The sequence below is a fragment of the Ciconia boyciana genome, chromosome 10, assembly GCF_034638445.1.
Source record: "Ciconia boyciana chromosome 10, ASM3463844v1, whole genome shotgun sequence".
Lineage (NCBI taxonomy): Eukaryota > Metazoa > Chordata > Aves > Ciconiiformes > Ciconiidae > Ciconia > Ciconia boyciana.
The window spans coordinates 654,288-669,095 of record NC_132943.1 but is presented as its reverse complement, the minus strand read 5'-3'; the positions used below and the strand labels follow the sequence as shown (position 1 = coordinate 669,095).

The 14,808-nt window shown below is 50.0% G+C and overlaps 2 protein-coding genes across 9 annotated transcripts in view; one reads left to right on the top strand and one right to left on the bottom strand.

Moving 5' to 3' along the window:
- The first annotated feature begins 2,100 nt into the window (after positions 1-2,100).
- On the top strand, positions 2,101-9,798 carry UPP2 (uridine phosphorylase 2). Its single transcript, XM_072874886.1, has 7 exons — positions 2,101-2,126; positions 2,799-2,916; positions 3,993-4,151; positions 6,338-6,452; positions 7,098-7,307; positions 8,945-9,091; positions 9,626-9,798. Exons 1-7 carry the CDS (start codon positions 2,101-2,103, stop codon positions 9,796-9,798), a joined length of 948 nt encoding a protein of 315 aa, XP_072730987.1.
- A 2,763-nt stretch (positions 9,799-12,561) lies between these two features.
- Positions 12,562-14,808, bottom strand: part of CCDC148 (coiled-coil domain containing 148) — an 80,489-nt gene continuing 78,242 nt past the window's right edge. For 7 of the 8 annotated variants that reach the window (XM_072875026.1, XM_072875028.1, XM_072875025.1 and 4 more), the window contains one exon: positions 12,562-14,798. In XM_072875026.1, the coding sequence (XP_072731127.1) occupies positions 14,652-14,798 (147 nt within the window). In that variant the 3' untranslated portion in view covers positions 12,562-14,651. The remainder of the gene's footprint in view (positions 14,799-14,808) is intronic. The other variant, XR_012044428.1, reaches the window with a different exon arrangement.

The window sequence follows — 14,808 nt, the reverse complement described above, 5'->3', positions numbered from 1 at the left end:
GCACTTATCTAATTAACCAGGGCTTTCATCTACCATTCCCAGAGGCCAATGGTGAACGCCAGATTGTGCCCCTCCAGCCGCTGCCTAAAATATCTTCCCGGGCAACATCTCACATCGTGTCAGGACAGGCAGCAGGACCAGTGCCTCCAGTCTTCTCCCACTCCTGAAGCACAGGACGCTTGTGTGCTCTGTCCAAAAGGCAGCTTGTTGCTGACAAGACGAACCCAAGAAGCACCGAGGCAGACGCCAGCCTTACTTGGCGTCCTGCAGTTCACGCTGCAAGCAGGGGAGACCTGACCTGGCCGGTGCAGCGCTGCCTCCGTGCTGTCCTTTGGTCTGAGCCGCTCGCAGGGGCTGTGGTGGCTGCCCAGGCACTGCTGCCTGCTCCCCAGGCCCCATCCAGCACCCCGAGGCACGCCCCACATCCCACCGCATGCTCGGTGGCCCTGGGGACAGCAGGCAGTGGAGCATGCCCCGAGGAGCACAGCCATCCCCCCGGGCCCGTGGTGCGTGAGGACGGTCACCGAGCGCTGCCGTGACACCCGTAGCTGACATCGGGCGCTTAGGTGCGATGGGCTGCTGTGCAAAGTCCCTCGTGTCCTTAGGAGGGGTCTGAGAAATGGCCCTGGGTGAGGCACAGTGGCACCAAAGGCAGCTCCTGAAGGGAGGGAGCAGAGGGAAGGGCTGTGCTGGAGAGAGGCCCCGGGGGGAGCCAGCACAGCCCCCCGCAGCCCCAGAGCAGCAGCCGGCCTCCCAGGGCGAGGGCGAGCCGGCCGCTGGCAGCCCCGACCGCAAACGGTCCTGAAGGACTCCTGGGCTGAGACTGGGTCGGGCGTGGACAGTGAGAACAAACATTGTCTGGACGTTGCTGAGAATAAAATCAGCCTCTCCGGGCCAGGATCCGTTTCTGAGCGGCAGTAGCCCACCTCTGTCCATCGCTGTACCTGGGCACCGCTGCGGTAATCAGCAGTGCTGCCTGCTGGGGAGCTTAGCCGATGAGAGAAACAAATCTATTGCGAGCCACTTTTTGCGTTAAGAGCCGTGACGGTGAAGTCGGGGATCGGTGGGAACGGGCACATCCATCTTTTGATGCTTACCTTGTGAGGGTTTTCCCTCTCAGACAGTTTTCTGGGCCACCCAAGAGGGCCATGACCATTCAGAACGTAAAAGGCATCCCGGCCTCCGGCGGCCCCACGCTCAGAGAGGCTGGCCAGGGCTGGGAAGCCCCGACCCCGGAGCCAGTCCCCCCACCGAGCCCTGTCCCCCCCGGGGAGCGCGTCCCCTCCACGTGCCCTGGCAGGCTGACGCCACGCAGACGCCCGGGCCCCGCAAGCACCAGCGAGCGCCGGGTGCGAGGCAGCTGCTCCGCTGGCACAGGCTGATCCGCACCCGCACGGGGACCCACGAAACAGCCCGGGCTGCTGCAGCGGTGAGCCGGGGGCTCGCGGCACAGCCACTCCTAACGCACCACCGTCCCTTCGCAGAGCCCACGGAGGTTCGGCGCAGCGTTAACTCTTTCTTTGCGCGCCTGAGAAAAACACAGGGTGGTTTCAGATTTGCACCGAGCGGGGCCAGGGAAAGGCTCGGTCCGAAGCCAGCGTCCAGGGCGGGAGAGCCATTTCGATCCCCGGGGCCTGGGGGAAGCACAGCCCGGGGAAGGAGTGCTGCGGCCGCCGACTCGGACAAACCCTTGGCACGAAGCCGTCACCGGAGCCGGGCAGGCCTGCGCCCTGGCGCCCGCCCCGCTGGCCAGAGGGGCGAGCAGGTCAGCGGCCCCAGCCCTCGCTGCTGGAGCGCGGCGGTGGAAGGCGAGTCGAGGTCAGCGGTGACACACCTGCAGAAACAGCCAATCTGGGCCGAACCACGGCGCCGGCCCGGAGGAACCTCTCGCACCTGATGGGGCAAAGGGGAGCGGGCGGAGGGGGACCGGCCACTGTTGATCTTGGGAGCCGCACAAAGCAGAGAGAGGGTATTTAACCCCCTGCAGAGCCCCTTAAAACCTCTTCTGAGCTCCAAAACCCAACAGCTGAAGAAACAGCGGGGTGTTTTCCTTACCTTCTCTGCAGAGTATCGCTTTCAGCTGAATCCGGTAGAGCCACTATGACTGAAACAACAGGTTACGCCGGGTGAGTAACAAGAGAGGGTTTGAATTTGTTTTAATAGGACAAGAAAAATGTTCTCTGGGTTTTGTTTAAGCCTTATTTATAAAATGGACCTGTATTGTTACTTAGTTATTTTCCATCTATTAAAGCAGGTGGAAAGGGAAGGCAAACTGGCCTCCCGCTGTCTGCAGAATCTGAATTTAATTTGCAGTTGTACTGCTAGGCAGTTATTTGGGACAATATAAATATAAAATCCCGATTTGCTAAGAGCTTAATAAGCTGTCACATACAAAATAGCACAGTACATTACCTGCTAGATATTTCTGGCAGAATTATATGAAAGAAAGAGCTAAGGTTGCCGTTGACAAAATTGATGATAAATATTGAGAAACATTTTTTGCCAAATACGCAGACATAATAAGAGAGATGTCAAAGAGGTTACTAATAGCGATGGATGTAGGGAGGAGGACAGCTCGTGTGACAGCAGGGCTCTGACAGAAAGGCAGCCATCCCGGACACCACACAGAGCTGGCTCGTCCCCATCCCTTGTCCCATCCCTTCCCTGACACCAGGAAGCGCGCGCCCCTCGTGGGGGCTCCCAGGCCACGCCGTGCCCCGTCCTGCCCTGTCCCCATTCCTGCGGGCACTGCCCGGTACCCGCTGCCCCTGACCCCTCCTCACCCTGTCTCCCCGCAGCAGTGGGCTTGTCCACATTAAAAACCCACACTTGGACTCGATGGAGGAGGACGTTCTGTATCACCTGGACTTGGGAACAAAGACGCACAACCTGCCGGCAATGTTTGGGGACATAAAGGTAAATAGCAGGTGCAAAAGCGAGGCAGCAGCTCCCAGCCCCGCAGGGCCCTCCAGCCCCTCATCCCGCAGCTCTGCTGTCTCATGCCGGGGACCCGCTGCTGCGGATGCTCCCACCAGCGACAGGGCCCAGCTGCTCGGCAAAGGGACTCGGTGACCTGGGGCAGCCCGGGCAGGGAGGTCATCCGTCCTTGCTTGTTTTGGGAAGAAATCCCCATAGAAAATTATCCTTTCAAAAACTGCAGTTCCATAAAACCTGATTTTAGATTGGCCCCCATGTTAGAGGACAGATGGAGGAAACATTTGTCCGAAGCATCTGATCATCATCTACTGGAGACAAGGAAAGAGGATGTCGTATTTTTGGCTGAGACCTGCTGTCAAAACCAGCCTGTCACGACCACATTCCTCTTCCACATTAAATGAGAGCATTTCCCCAGTGGCGCGGGGGAAGAGCCGCGGTGCCCTGGGGCTGCGGGGCTCAAGCAGCCCGGCACAGCCACTGCCACACGCGGGCTCCTGCTCCCCTGTGCCGCTGGCAGCTGGATCAGCAGCGCTGCCCTTGCAGCCGCATGCTGGTCCCCCTCCTACATTCAGGGAGCATTTTTTCTTTTAATATGTAAAGTTTGTCCTTTTTCTCCCTGACTTTACAGCCTCTGTGTCATCAGCAGTGCTCACTAATTGCAGTCAACGCTGTTGATAGAATAAATTAAACTATGAGCCACTCTAACATCTGGTTTTGCTTTGCTGTCAGTAGGAATACTAGCAGCTAAAATTTGCTGAATTATTTTACATTTTCCTGGCCTGGGACTGAGATACACCCAAGTATGTGCAGCTGTACCGCTGCCTGGACCTAGCATAGTCACAACCCTAAAGGAGTAACAGTTTGGTTTTAATGTTAATTCCTGTTTTTGAGACCCTCAGTTGTTCTGATGTCCCCTGATTGCCTGCAAGGAAGCAGCATCCCGCTGCACTCTCTGGGGAGACGTGTCCAGTGCAGCCTGCCACTGCCACATTACAACTGAGTCTTGGTACCTGTTTTAGCTAAAAAGTACCAACACATTCGTATTTTGCATCTAGTTTGTCTGTGTTGGCGGCAGCCCAAACAGGATGAGGGCATTTGCCCAATTCATGCACAAGGAGCTGGGACTGACGGGCAATGCGGAGGACCTGGCAGACATCTGCGCGGGGACAGACCGGTACGCCATGTACCGGGCTGGGCCGGTGCTCTCCATCAGTGTAAGTACTGCGCAGCGCTGCACTGCATGCATTTTCCATCCTGGGCACTCCCCGCAGCCCCTGCCCTGGGGTCTGCTCCTGCTGACACGGTCTCGCAGCGGGCTGGCACAGTGGCCCCATCTTCCCCGGCAGCAGGGAGAGTGGCCAGCTCGACCTCTCCCTCCCGTGCCTCCACTTCCTGCAACGCCCACCGGCAGATTTTTTCCCTCTTTTCAGATTACCACCAGTACAACCTTTCAGCCATGGTAAAGCTTCTGTTTGAATGATATTTCTCAGCACCCTACATGTTCAGTTTAAAAAGCATCATATTAAAAATGAAGATGCACATATTTTGCTCAGCTCAGCAGTCTGGCAATTCAAGAGGCAAAGACCACTTCCCACCATGTATGAACTATGAAATATTGCTGGAAGTATTACATTGACATGAGCTCTAAAGTAAAAATCTTGCTTTATTATTAGTTGTTTTTAATAGCAGCAGAATTTTTGGCACTGCACGAAGGAAAAAGCAAATACAGGTTGTGCTGGTGGGTGCTCACGCCCCAAGGCTCAGTCCTGCCGTCATTTCTTCAAGCACAAGATTAGTCTTAAATCTGATTCACAGGAGACGGCATCACTCACACAACAGAGCTCATGTTTGGTCCCTCTGACAAAACCAAACCAAACCTGACCAACAGAAAAGCCTGAGGGAATCAATCTGACAGGATCCAAGGGGAAAAAAACCCACAAGTTTTGCTGTTCCCCCATCTGGCAGCAGTTGCGACACAGCTAGAAGAAAGGCGACGCTGAGCTCTTGGCCATGCAACAGTTTTGCACCAATGCAGAAGTCATTGACCCCTGGGCTCGTCCCTGCGAGGGGACGCAGGGCAGAGCATGCACCGAGCCTCCCCCAAAATGCTTCGTGCAGAGCAGCTGCCAACATCACATTTTTGCAAGTTGCTTAGAAACACAAATGAACTCAAACATACCGGAGGCAGGAACGGTTTCCTGCTTTGAATATTTACAATGAGAATAAATTTTTTAGGCATTGGCAAATAAGTCAGGCTGATGTTCCAGAATAACAACATGCAAAATGTTTTCATATTTAAAACATGATACAAGCCTAATAGACCATCAGTCTCACAGCCAAATGAAAAGAGACAAAGCAATACAAAAACTGCATATGTTAAATTAGCTGTGCTTCTTTACATATGCCTCCTTCAGGTTTTTGAACACAATAGCAAAACCAAAGAAACGAGGCATTTTTCTTGGGGAAAAAACAAACCCCACACCACCAAACACCTTTTGTTTTTAAAGGTAAAGCCGAGAAAAGGACAGCGGTTGAGTGGTGGAGCAGAAAATTAAGACGATCACGTGAGGGAGAGTGCTGGGTGCAAAGCAGAGGCAGCCTCAGCAGTTCAAGATTTGCAAAACATCTGCCAGCCCAGAGGAGCAGCAGTGGAGACGGGGCAGCAGGGCACCACAAGCCGTGGCAGAGGACGGGGAACGGGCTGGTGCCAGCGGAGGGGAGAGCCTGCAGGCACCCAGGCAGGCGCTGGGGACAGAGGGACACCAGGGTGGGTGATGCGAGCCAGGAAGCAGGACAGGTGGCCTGCAAAGCGCAAGGCTTCACGTGGCAACCGCCTGACCCCGAAACTGGTCCTCACTGAGGGACCCAAACCCATCCGTCGTCCTTTGTGCCCAGCAACGTGGGTGGAGGTGCTCTGGCGTGGGGTGAGGATGGGCTGGGAGGCGCCCGGAGAAGCAGAGGCTTGGGTTGTCCTCACTGAAGTTCACCACTCCAAGAGTACAAGCAGGACATGACAAAGGATGGAAGTCAGCACGTGGCGTAAGGGCGGGCAACACAAGAGGAAGGTCTTGGAGCATTCAGCTGCCGGGATGCGTTTGTGGGAAGACCCTTCTTGAAGGAGAGACGCCATCTGTGCGCCTGACATACCGGTCTCTAGGGATGAATGTCAGCTCTATTGATAAGAGCCTTAAAAGCGCTAAGGGGAGAAGAGGGTTAGATGCTTGACCTGGACAGGCTACATAGACCCTCAGATGTCCCTCCCCCCTCAAAAAAAAAATCACTGTTGAACTCGTCAGTGGAAAGAGGCCACAGCGTAACCCTGGGCTCGCTGCAGTCATGTACCTGTCACCTGCTGCAGCATCTCAGGGAATGACGTTTTTCTTTCCTCTCCTCCCAACAGCATGGGATGGGCATCCCTTCAATTTCCATCATGCTTCATGAACTAATCAAACTGCTGCACCATGCAAAATGCCAAGACATTACTATTATACGCATCGGTACTTCTGGAGGCTTAGGTAAGCTATCTATGGTCTCTCTTCTGGGCAAAGAGGGTATTAATAAAAAACATTCTCAGCAATAGGTCATGTAATTATGAGCTTTAGGATTTTGGCAGGTCCCCAAATATCAAACAACACTATCCTTTGTTTTGGCTTAAAACCCAGAAAACTTCTAGTGACTGGCTTAGCAGAGCACATATTTTCATAATGAACAAAGGCCTTCAATTCACAACAATTGGGTATCACTTTTCAAACAGAAAACACTTGACTGGAAGTCACTCTCATGCTTTGAGATCCTCCCAGCTGTCCCAGTGCCTGTATTCCTCCATGCTGGTGGGACCCTCGGCTGGGGCAGTGGTGCTGCTTGCGCCTGCACAAGCTGGTGGTAGGGCATGATCTCTGCAAGCCGGAAGGAATTAAAACGCTGTTGCTCAGCACGTTCCCACAATCGCTCATCGTGTGCTGATTCTGTACGTTTTACTTCTACATCTGTGCTACTGCGTGAATTTCAATTATTTTCTCACATCTGTTTTACTCCCTAAAAAGAACAACCCCACAGTCACACATACATCTATAGACATTTTTCTGTCATGCTGAAGTTTTGCAGCAGGTCACAAGTGTTATGAGCTCTGGCTGGCTTAGCCTCAGCCTTCGTTTTCACAGGGATCGAGGCCGGGTCTGTTGTGATCACGGACACAGCGGTGGACTCCTCCTTCAAGCCACGGTTTGAGCAGGTGGTGCTGGATGATGTGGTGGTGCGGAGCACTGAGCTGGACAAGGACCTCGTGGAGGAACTACTCGCCTGCAGCAAGGAGATTCCTGACTTTCCCACGCTCATCGGCCATACCATGTGCACCTATGACTTCTACGAAGGTAAAACAACCTTTGACCGTCTTTCCTCCCCCCAAACATAATGCCAAGTCTTTACGTTCTCATGTAGGCAAAATTATCCATGCTTCCCAAAGCCTAAGAAGGGCTGCAGGAGCTGACCCACCTGATAAGTTAGAGCTTGTTCAGCGGTCAGAGCAGGGTACACCTTCAGAACAGGCAGTACCAATTTTGCCACTTTGCCGGGGTGAGACCTACTCTGCTAATTGGTCTCTCGTGCATCTGACAGTTACATTTTGTAATGTCACCAGCAAGGCCAGCGCTGCTGTAGCTGGTGGCAGATCAAGAGTGAAGATCCACCCGGCAGCGGTTGCTCCCTGGGGCAATGCAGGTGCCCGGGGGAACCTCTGCTGCCCCCCAGTCCAGCCATTACATGGGAGCCACTCACGGTTGCAGAACCTCCAAAAACAGGAGGCCAGTAGCCTCACCCTGGCAAAGAAAACAGTCCCTCATCCACAATCCTGTAGCGAGCCTAGCAGATGGGTTACACTGAGTTGTTTCCTACAACAAGATTGTAACTTCAGAACTACCAAACACTAGAAAAATGTCTAGGGAAAAAGGAAGAGTGTGCAATTTATGTAAACAAGCTTTGGTTACTCTGGAACCGTTTCCTTTGCAAGATTAAATGCTGATTGCAGAGTAGAAGAAATGTAATAAATGAAGAATTAATAATCTGAGGACTATTTATAAACCTTTGGATCTGCTTGCAAACGCGACCATCTGTGTATTGCTCAAGACCATGTTTTATTTGAACAAAAAGCCCTTTGAGAGGATTAACAGTAGGAACAGCAATAAAATGAAGCACTGTGCCCAGGTTAGCACAGCCACAGGTATACATTTTGCTTGCACAAAGGACTTTACATACTGTGCGAGAGGAGTAGCTGCACCGGGCACAGGTCCGCTCTGAGGACCCAGGTGCAGCTGCAGGACAGCCAAAGCCACCAGTGGAGTTAGAGGAGGGGGTCAGGATGGGTGCCCATACCTGGATGCACCAAGCATGGCGTCGGGTTCCACCTGCAGCAATGCCCTGGGGCTGCGGCAGGAGCGGGAGGGAGCACCAGCGCCGATGTCAGTGCCCCGGGACCCAGCTCCCCGGCCAGCACCAACGCCACCCGAGCAGGGAAGGCCACTCGCGAGTGGCTCCAGCTGCCTGCCATCCATGGCAGCCCCTCCAGAAAAATTAAACCTAAATTCAGGGGGTTTTCCTCTCCCCAATTTGCCCGTTCTGCACAGCAAGCTATGCCCCTCTTCCACAGTAATTTGGCATTTTTTTGATTTAACCCAGCAGACCTTCACAGCTGACATACACCATGGACCTCAGAGGAGCTGCGATGACTTGCCCCTGCAGAGTGCAGTGTACCCCCTGCACTTAACACCTGTGGGCTTACTCATCCTTTTTACAAATGTTAAAACCTGTGTATTTTTCTCCTCTATACAGAAACATAGTGCACTGGCTTTAAACACTGAGGTTAATATGAGTTAAGTAACTATTCAAAGGAAAACTTAGTCTGCTTCAGAGAAAACGTAGGCACCGCTGGACTTTCCATTTGAACTACACCCTGTTCACCGTGACTGTAAACCCACGCAGGGCCAGCAGTGACACTTCTCTGCTTCCTTTCAAGGTCAGGGGAGATTAGACGGAGCATTGTGCTCTTTTTCCAGTGAAAAAAAGTTAGAGTACTTAAAAAGAGCTTATGATGCTGGCGTGAGGAACATTGAAATGGAGTCCACGGCATTCGCTGCCCTGTGCGGGCTGTGTGGCCTGAAAGGTGAGTCCTCCTGCAGCCGCTTCCGCATCCTTCCCGCACCCCCACACTCCCCAGCTTAACTTCACCCGAGGGTTTGGTTTGGTGCAAGATTCAGACAACCTGAAGGCCAAAACCGCATTACTAACGATTTTCACTAGAAAAATACACTAAAACAAATTTTGTGTCTCAATAAAAACCAAGTTTGTTTTAAAAGGCCTGAGCGCATGTTGGACAAAACAAAACTTAATCCCCCCTCATCCCTCTCCCAGCCTTAAAACAAGTCCTGGCCATACCACTGTAGCTGCCTTTCCCCGTTTTGCTGGAAAAGAAACGGGGTGAGCGGAGGGCGCCTGCGGAGCGGTGCTGTGGCCAGCGGCTCCCCCGGGGGGGTCCTGCTGCTTCAGCCACTCCAGCACACCAGGGTGCGTCCCCCAGTGAGCCCCAGGGAGGCCAGCGGGAGCAAGGCCTCCTCTCCTTCCCCGCGGGGCAGCTTTTTAAGGCGGCAGGCGCCCGTTGTCACTCACGAGGTAATGCAGCGCCTTGGCCGTCCTGCAGCCGCTGTCGTCTGCGTGGCGCTCCTGGACCGCCTGGAGGGGGACCAGATCCGGGCGCCCCGCGAGGTGCTGTGGGAGTACCAGCAGCGGCCCCAGCGCCTGATCGCAGCCTTCATCCGAAAGCGCCTGGGGCCGCACCCTCTGGCGGGAAACACGCTTTTCTCCAGCAACTGATGGGCGATGCAGCACGAGCAACAGGGTGCCGGGTCCCAGCCGGTGCAGTGCATGTTTGTGCCCCCAGCGCTGCCGCGCCAGGAGTGGGCGTGTGGGACCTACCCACGCCGGCACACCGCGGACCCTTGCTGTGGGCAATGGAAAAGACAGACTTGGTCGCGATGCGCTCCCACAGGCAGGTGTCCTCCACGGCCGAGCGGGCAGCCGGATCCAGCGAAAACCGCCATGCCGGAGCTGTGGACCTCCAATACGGCTTGAATTGCACCAACACACTTGCACACGCAAGGAGAGTTCCAGCCAAAATTTGCACAGAAATTAAGACTTGTGTTACCAAACTGCGTGCTCCTCACTCCTGTCTTCAATGGTCACAAAGGACTGTCCTGTTAGGCTCACTCCTGTCCACAGCGATCCTCTAGGAAGGACATCCCTTTGCATTTGGCATAGAGCCAAAACTTAAGTAAACGACATGCAAAATTAATCCACATTTGTGACCATTATTGTTACTCATTGCTGTTACGAAGGCCGTTCAGAATTTAATTCATGCAATATTTAAAGATCTGTCAAAAACTGACACATACCAGAGTGTTTGAACGCAAGAGGTCAGTGTGTGGGAAGCCCACCTTGCGCAGACTGTCCCGCTGCGCAGGAGCAGCTTCGCCCCGTCGCATGGTCGGCAGGTTTGGGCGCAGGGCACGCAGGGGCCTCCGAGAGGGAAAGGGATGGGGAGCACACCTTACTGATATAACCTTGACCTGGTTTCAGGGAACTGCCAGGGACTGCATCTTTCACATTCATCTGCTAATCAACATCCATCAGTGATCCAGAAAATCATCTTTAAGTGTCTCCACAAGCTGCAGGAGACTAAACTGCGCCTGGGTTAAGTGGAGGGATTTTTCGTGGAGGGTCACCTACAGCCTGAAGAATTTCCCACCGAAATCACTTCCAGTTCTTAAGGTTCACTAACAAGCTCGCTTCCAAATGAATTTCGACACCTTTGGAACAATAACTTACAGGATTTAAGAGTTCTGGTAAACAAAATTTTATCAAAAAACATGGGAGAGGATCTTAAGATATTAACGATATTAAGAGCATGAAACGTGAAAGTCTAAAGATACTTACAGACATGCTGAGGGGCTGTCACTGAGGCACTCGTTCTCTGGTCAGTATTCTAAAATCTGCTTCATAGGCAACCTTGGGGGCCCTGTAGTCCCGGAAATATTTCCACATGCTCCGGTACAGCTCGATTTGCCTCCCAAACGTGCACGTTTCTCTTGGTGTCCCTCTCGTCACCCTACTGCACGTCGTTACGCTGCCTCCTCCCGTCTGCAGAGGCCACTTTCTGGGACACGGGACCGGCGGCGGAGCGGTGCCGTCCAGGGTGCTCCCCCAGCGCTGGGACCCCACTTTCATGGTCCCCCTGACCTACTCCAACAACTTACCAGCACTTCAATCTGGGATACATTCAGTTTGCTGCCATGAAAAAGCAAACTCCACTTTTTACAAGAAAATTAGATTGGTTCCTAGTTTCCATTCCGAGACTGCAGTTTTTAGGCTCAAATATTAATCTGATGGGGGAGGAATCCCAGGACAGGAGCCAGTGTCCTCCCAGAACAGAAACAAAATCACTCCAGTCACTTCACATGCAATCTAACCTACCATTCAAACTCAGTTCTGCTAAGCCCAAAGTCCACTTAAGAAGCTTCTGTACTAATAGCAACATACCTTAAGTCCTTTGTGAAAATAATTTAAAACCAATCCAGGGAAAGAAATATGATACTTTAACATTTTGCCTAATTTGATAGGCGAGGTTTGCTCTGCCATAGCTTACAGAAACACAGGTCTGGTCATTAACTTTGCAGGAGATAGTGAACTCTCTATTTTCTAGCACATTGTCCAGTGAAGACACTTTTTTTTTCTTATTTTGCTTTTAGCTTAGTGATTATGTTGTTAAACGTTTTTTCTGCTGCACATTCTAAGTTTGACACTCTTTAGGGGTTTCAGATGAGTCAGTAGTTTACAGAGCACAGAATGCGTGTCCTTGGTGAGCTCCTTTTCAAAATATTGACCTTTACTGCAAAGCCCTCTCTATTCTCGGAGGGGTCAGAACTGACATCGCAAATCACTCACATTTTTCTTTTTCTATAAATACACACATAAACGTGCACATAAGTTGGCACAAACTTTAAGCGTTTTGCAACAGCTGGATACCGCACCAACTGATCTTGCACCAGTTGGGTACTTGACTTTCAGGCACTATTTAACATTTAAGCTGCTTTTCTGACTACCAAAATTCACAGGTAAGTAGTATATCTTGAAACCGAATAACTTAATTTTCACAAAGAAGTTTTTCTCGGGCTTTAAAAAATCAGATCGTTAGTCAAACTACGTACACTTCATACACTGGCATAAAGGACAGCTGAATTCTGAACTGTTACCCTTACCGAGTCAAACCCAACAAAGTAGGACTGCAAGAGATGCTGGTTGAGAAGTCTATTTCCCATTAACATTTTCTAAATTACTATTTTTATGTGCAAGTAATTTCATACATCTTTGTACAAAAATAACTTGCAAAATTTCACTTTTTAAAAAAGTGTAGAAAGCATTTATCATGAAAACAAATGTCCTTATAAGCATCTCCATTTCCTGAAGGGTTTTGATCATCTCTCATGGAGAGTGCTAAGGTGAGGATGACGAAGTAAGGCAAAGGACCTCTCCTGGCAAGAGCAGCCTCTGGTTGTGCTGAGCAAAATACCTGAAGCCAGTTTCACTGACCTGCATGTTTTCCATGCTCCACTATTACATGAAAATCCCTCTAAAAATCCCCATTCTGGCCTCACTGTATCAATAACAAGCCCCGATTCATGGTTGCAGTGAGCTGGCACAGACTCATCGATGTAACTGGACTTCTACTCAGTCTATTCCCTAAGAAACACCAGACGTGGAGACAATCACAAGACACTGCCTAAAAATCAGCCCTTTATTTCAAAAAATTTAAACTGCTTCATTTAAACTTTCTTTTTTCATAAATGTCTTGGTATTTATAAAAGGTGACAACTATAATCTGAAAAGATTTTGCACCACTGAAATTATCTTGTAGATCTGCTTTTAAAGGCAAGAAAAAAAATCAACTGCCTTAAGTTTGGGATCTTCCGTTTCTGGGAAGCAGTCTAGCAGCCAATCTGGTCTCCAAAAGAGAAGAAACGCAATGCTGGTCTCCCCAGCAGGAACATCCAACAAGTTGTGAAGCTGGCCAAGTATGCTTTAAAAATAATGAGTTACCCCAAATGAGATACCAAAATAAAATGCACAAATATACACAGAATTGTAATTTTAGCACAAACATGCAAAAGCTAAATCCAGAAGACATACAGCTCCCACGGCTTTTGGGCAGGCTCTGTAGCATTCCTCCCCCCATTAAAATAACTTCGCTTCAATACTCAGATTATGTTGCTCCCGGTCTTAAACTTTGCTTGCTGTCAGGCATCTGTCGCACCAGCTCTTCCCCTGCCTTTCTGGCACCCTTCTTAAGAGTCTCCGTCTGCTTCTGACTTTGCACCCTTTAACATCCAGGCCAGAGCAAACCTCCCTCCCCCAGGTGCGCCCCCAGACACCGGCTGAGATCAGGCTTACGCTACAAGATTTTGCCAATGTTACTATCAGTTTTAGGTTTGAAAACTTAACATTGCTTGTCTCTAATTGCAAAACATGTGGTGTAGAGTCGCTGACTATCTCAAGAAAAGAGGGCCTGTTGCCTGTACCAGGTAAGGAGGTGGCATATAGTGGCTAGCAGTAAAACCGCTCCCTTGGTGTTTCTGGACCTGCACCGTGGGCTCCGCTGGGAGAACACAGGCAGGGCTCTCATCTGTCCTGATCCCCAATTGCTCGTTTCGACAGTGAGAAATTACTGTCTGTTTCTCAAGGCATTGTAGGTATGTGATCCCTTAACACCTATAAGACATTACAGTATTACATTAATGAAGTTCCTATAAATATCTAGATACACAACTACGGATGTTCAGATTTTTCTGATATTTATCGTCCTTAGAAATTTTTGATTAAACTGCTAATTGTAACTTGTTTACATACATTTTACTCTCATCTTATGTAAGGCTTGAAAACATAATGAGTTACAAAATGAAATTACATCAATTTCCCTTTCATTTAATAAAATCATATTCAGTAGCTTCAGCTCCAAAATAAAGATCCCAGATCTGAAATGTTACTTCTAATTTATAATTTATACTGAAAGACTAATCTGCAATATGAAATTGCATGACTGGTTTGCAGTAAATATGATGCAGCAAATTGGTTTCTAAATATAGACAAAGGTTAAGTTTCTTCTTATAATAATCAAAGAATAATAGAAACATTCATGGTAATGAAGATTTTATAATTAAAAGAATCAAATTCTCAAGAAACCTGGAACAAAAGTGGTGGGATGTATTCATGTATCATAATATAATCTAAAGTGACTGTTCTGCAAAGCTATTTTGGATTTATGCTGCCAATTAAAAAACAAGAGCTCCTACTCAAGATGCTATACATTAGATTGGCCTGTAATGTCTGTAGGAGTCTTTCATGTACAGGTGTCCTATCTATCTCCCAGTAGAAAGGGACATGGGAAATTATACTACAACAGCCTACACCCACCAAACCTCTACAAAACCTTCACCAAGGCAGGCGTAAAATGGTGTAGCACTGCATGAGAAAGGCATATTGTTTTTTCGAATGATTGCACACACTGAGAACTAAGTAGTTCTATGACACAGCCTAAGGGAAATTTATTTAAAGTTTTCACATTATGGGCCAGACAATACCCCTGAAGCTTCTCTACTCCTGATATGAGGGGTGCTCTACATTTTAAGAGCTGTAGATTCCATATCTCTTCTTGGAAGCTTCAGTGGAGGGATTTTTGGTAAAATCTCTTTTGCATAAAGTGTTTTATGAAGTCCAGCTTCTCGAAGAGCTAGCTCAACGCGAAGTCTAGGGTCAGAAATGATCTGTTAAAAT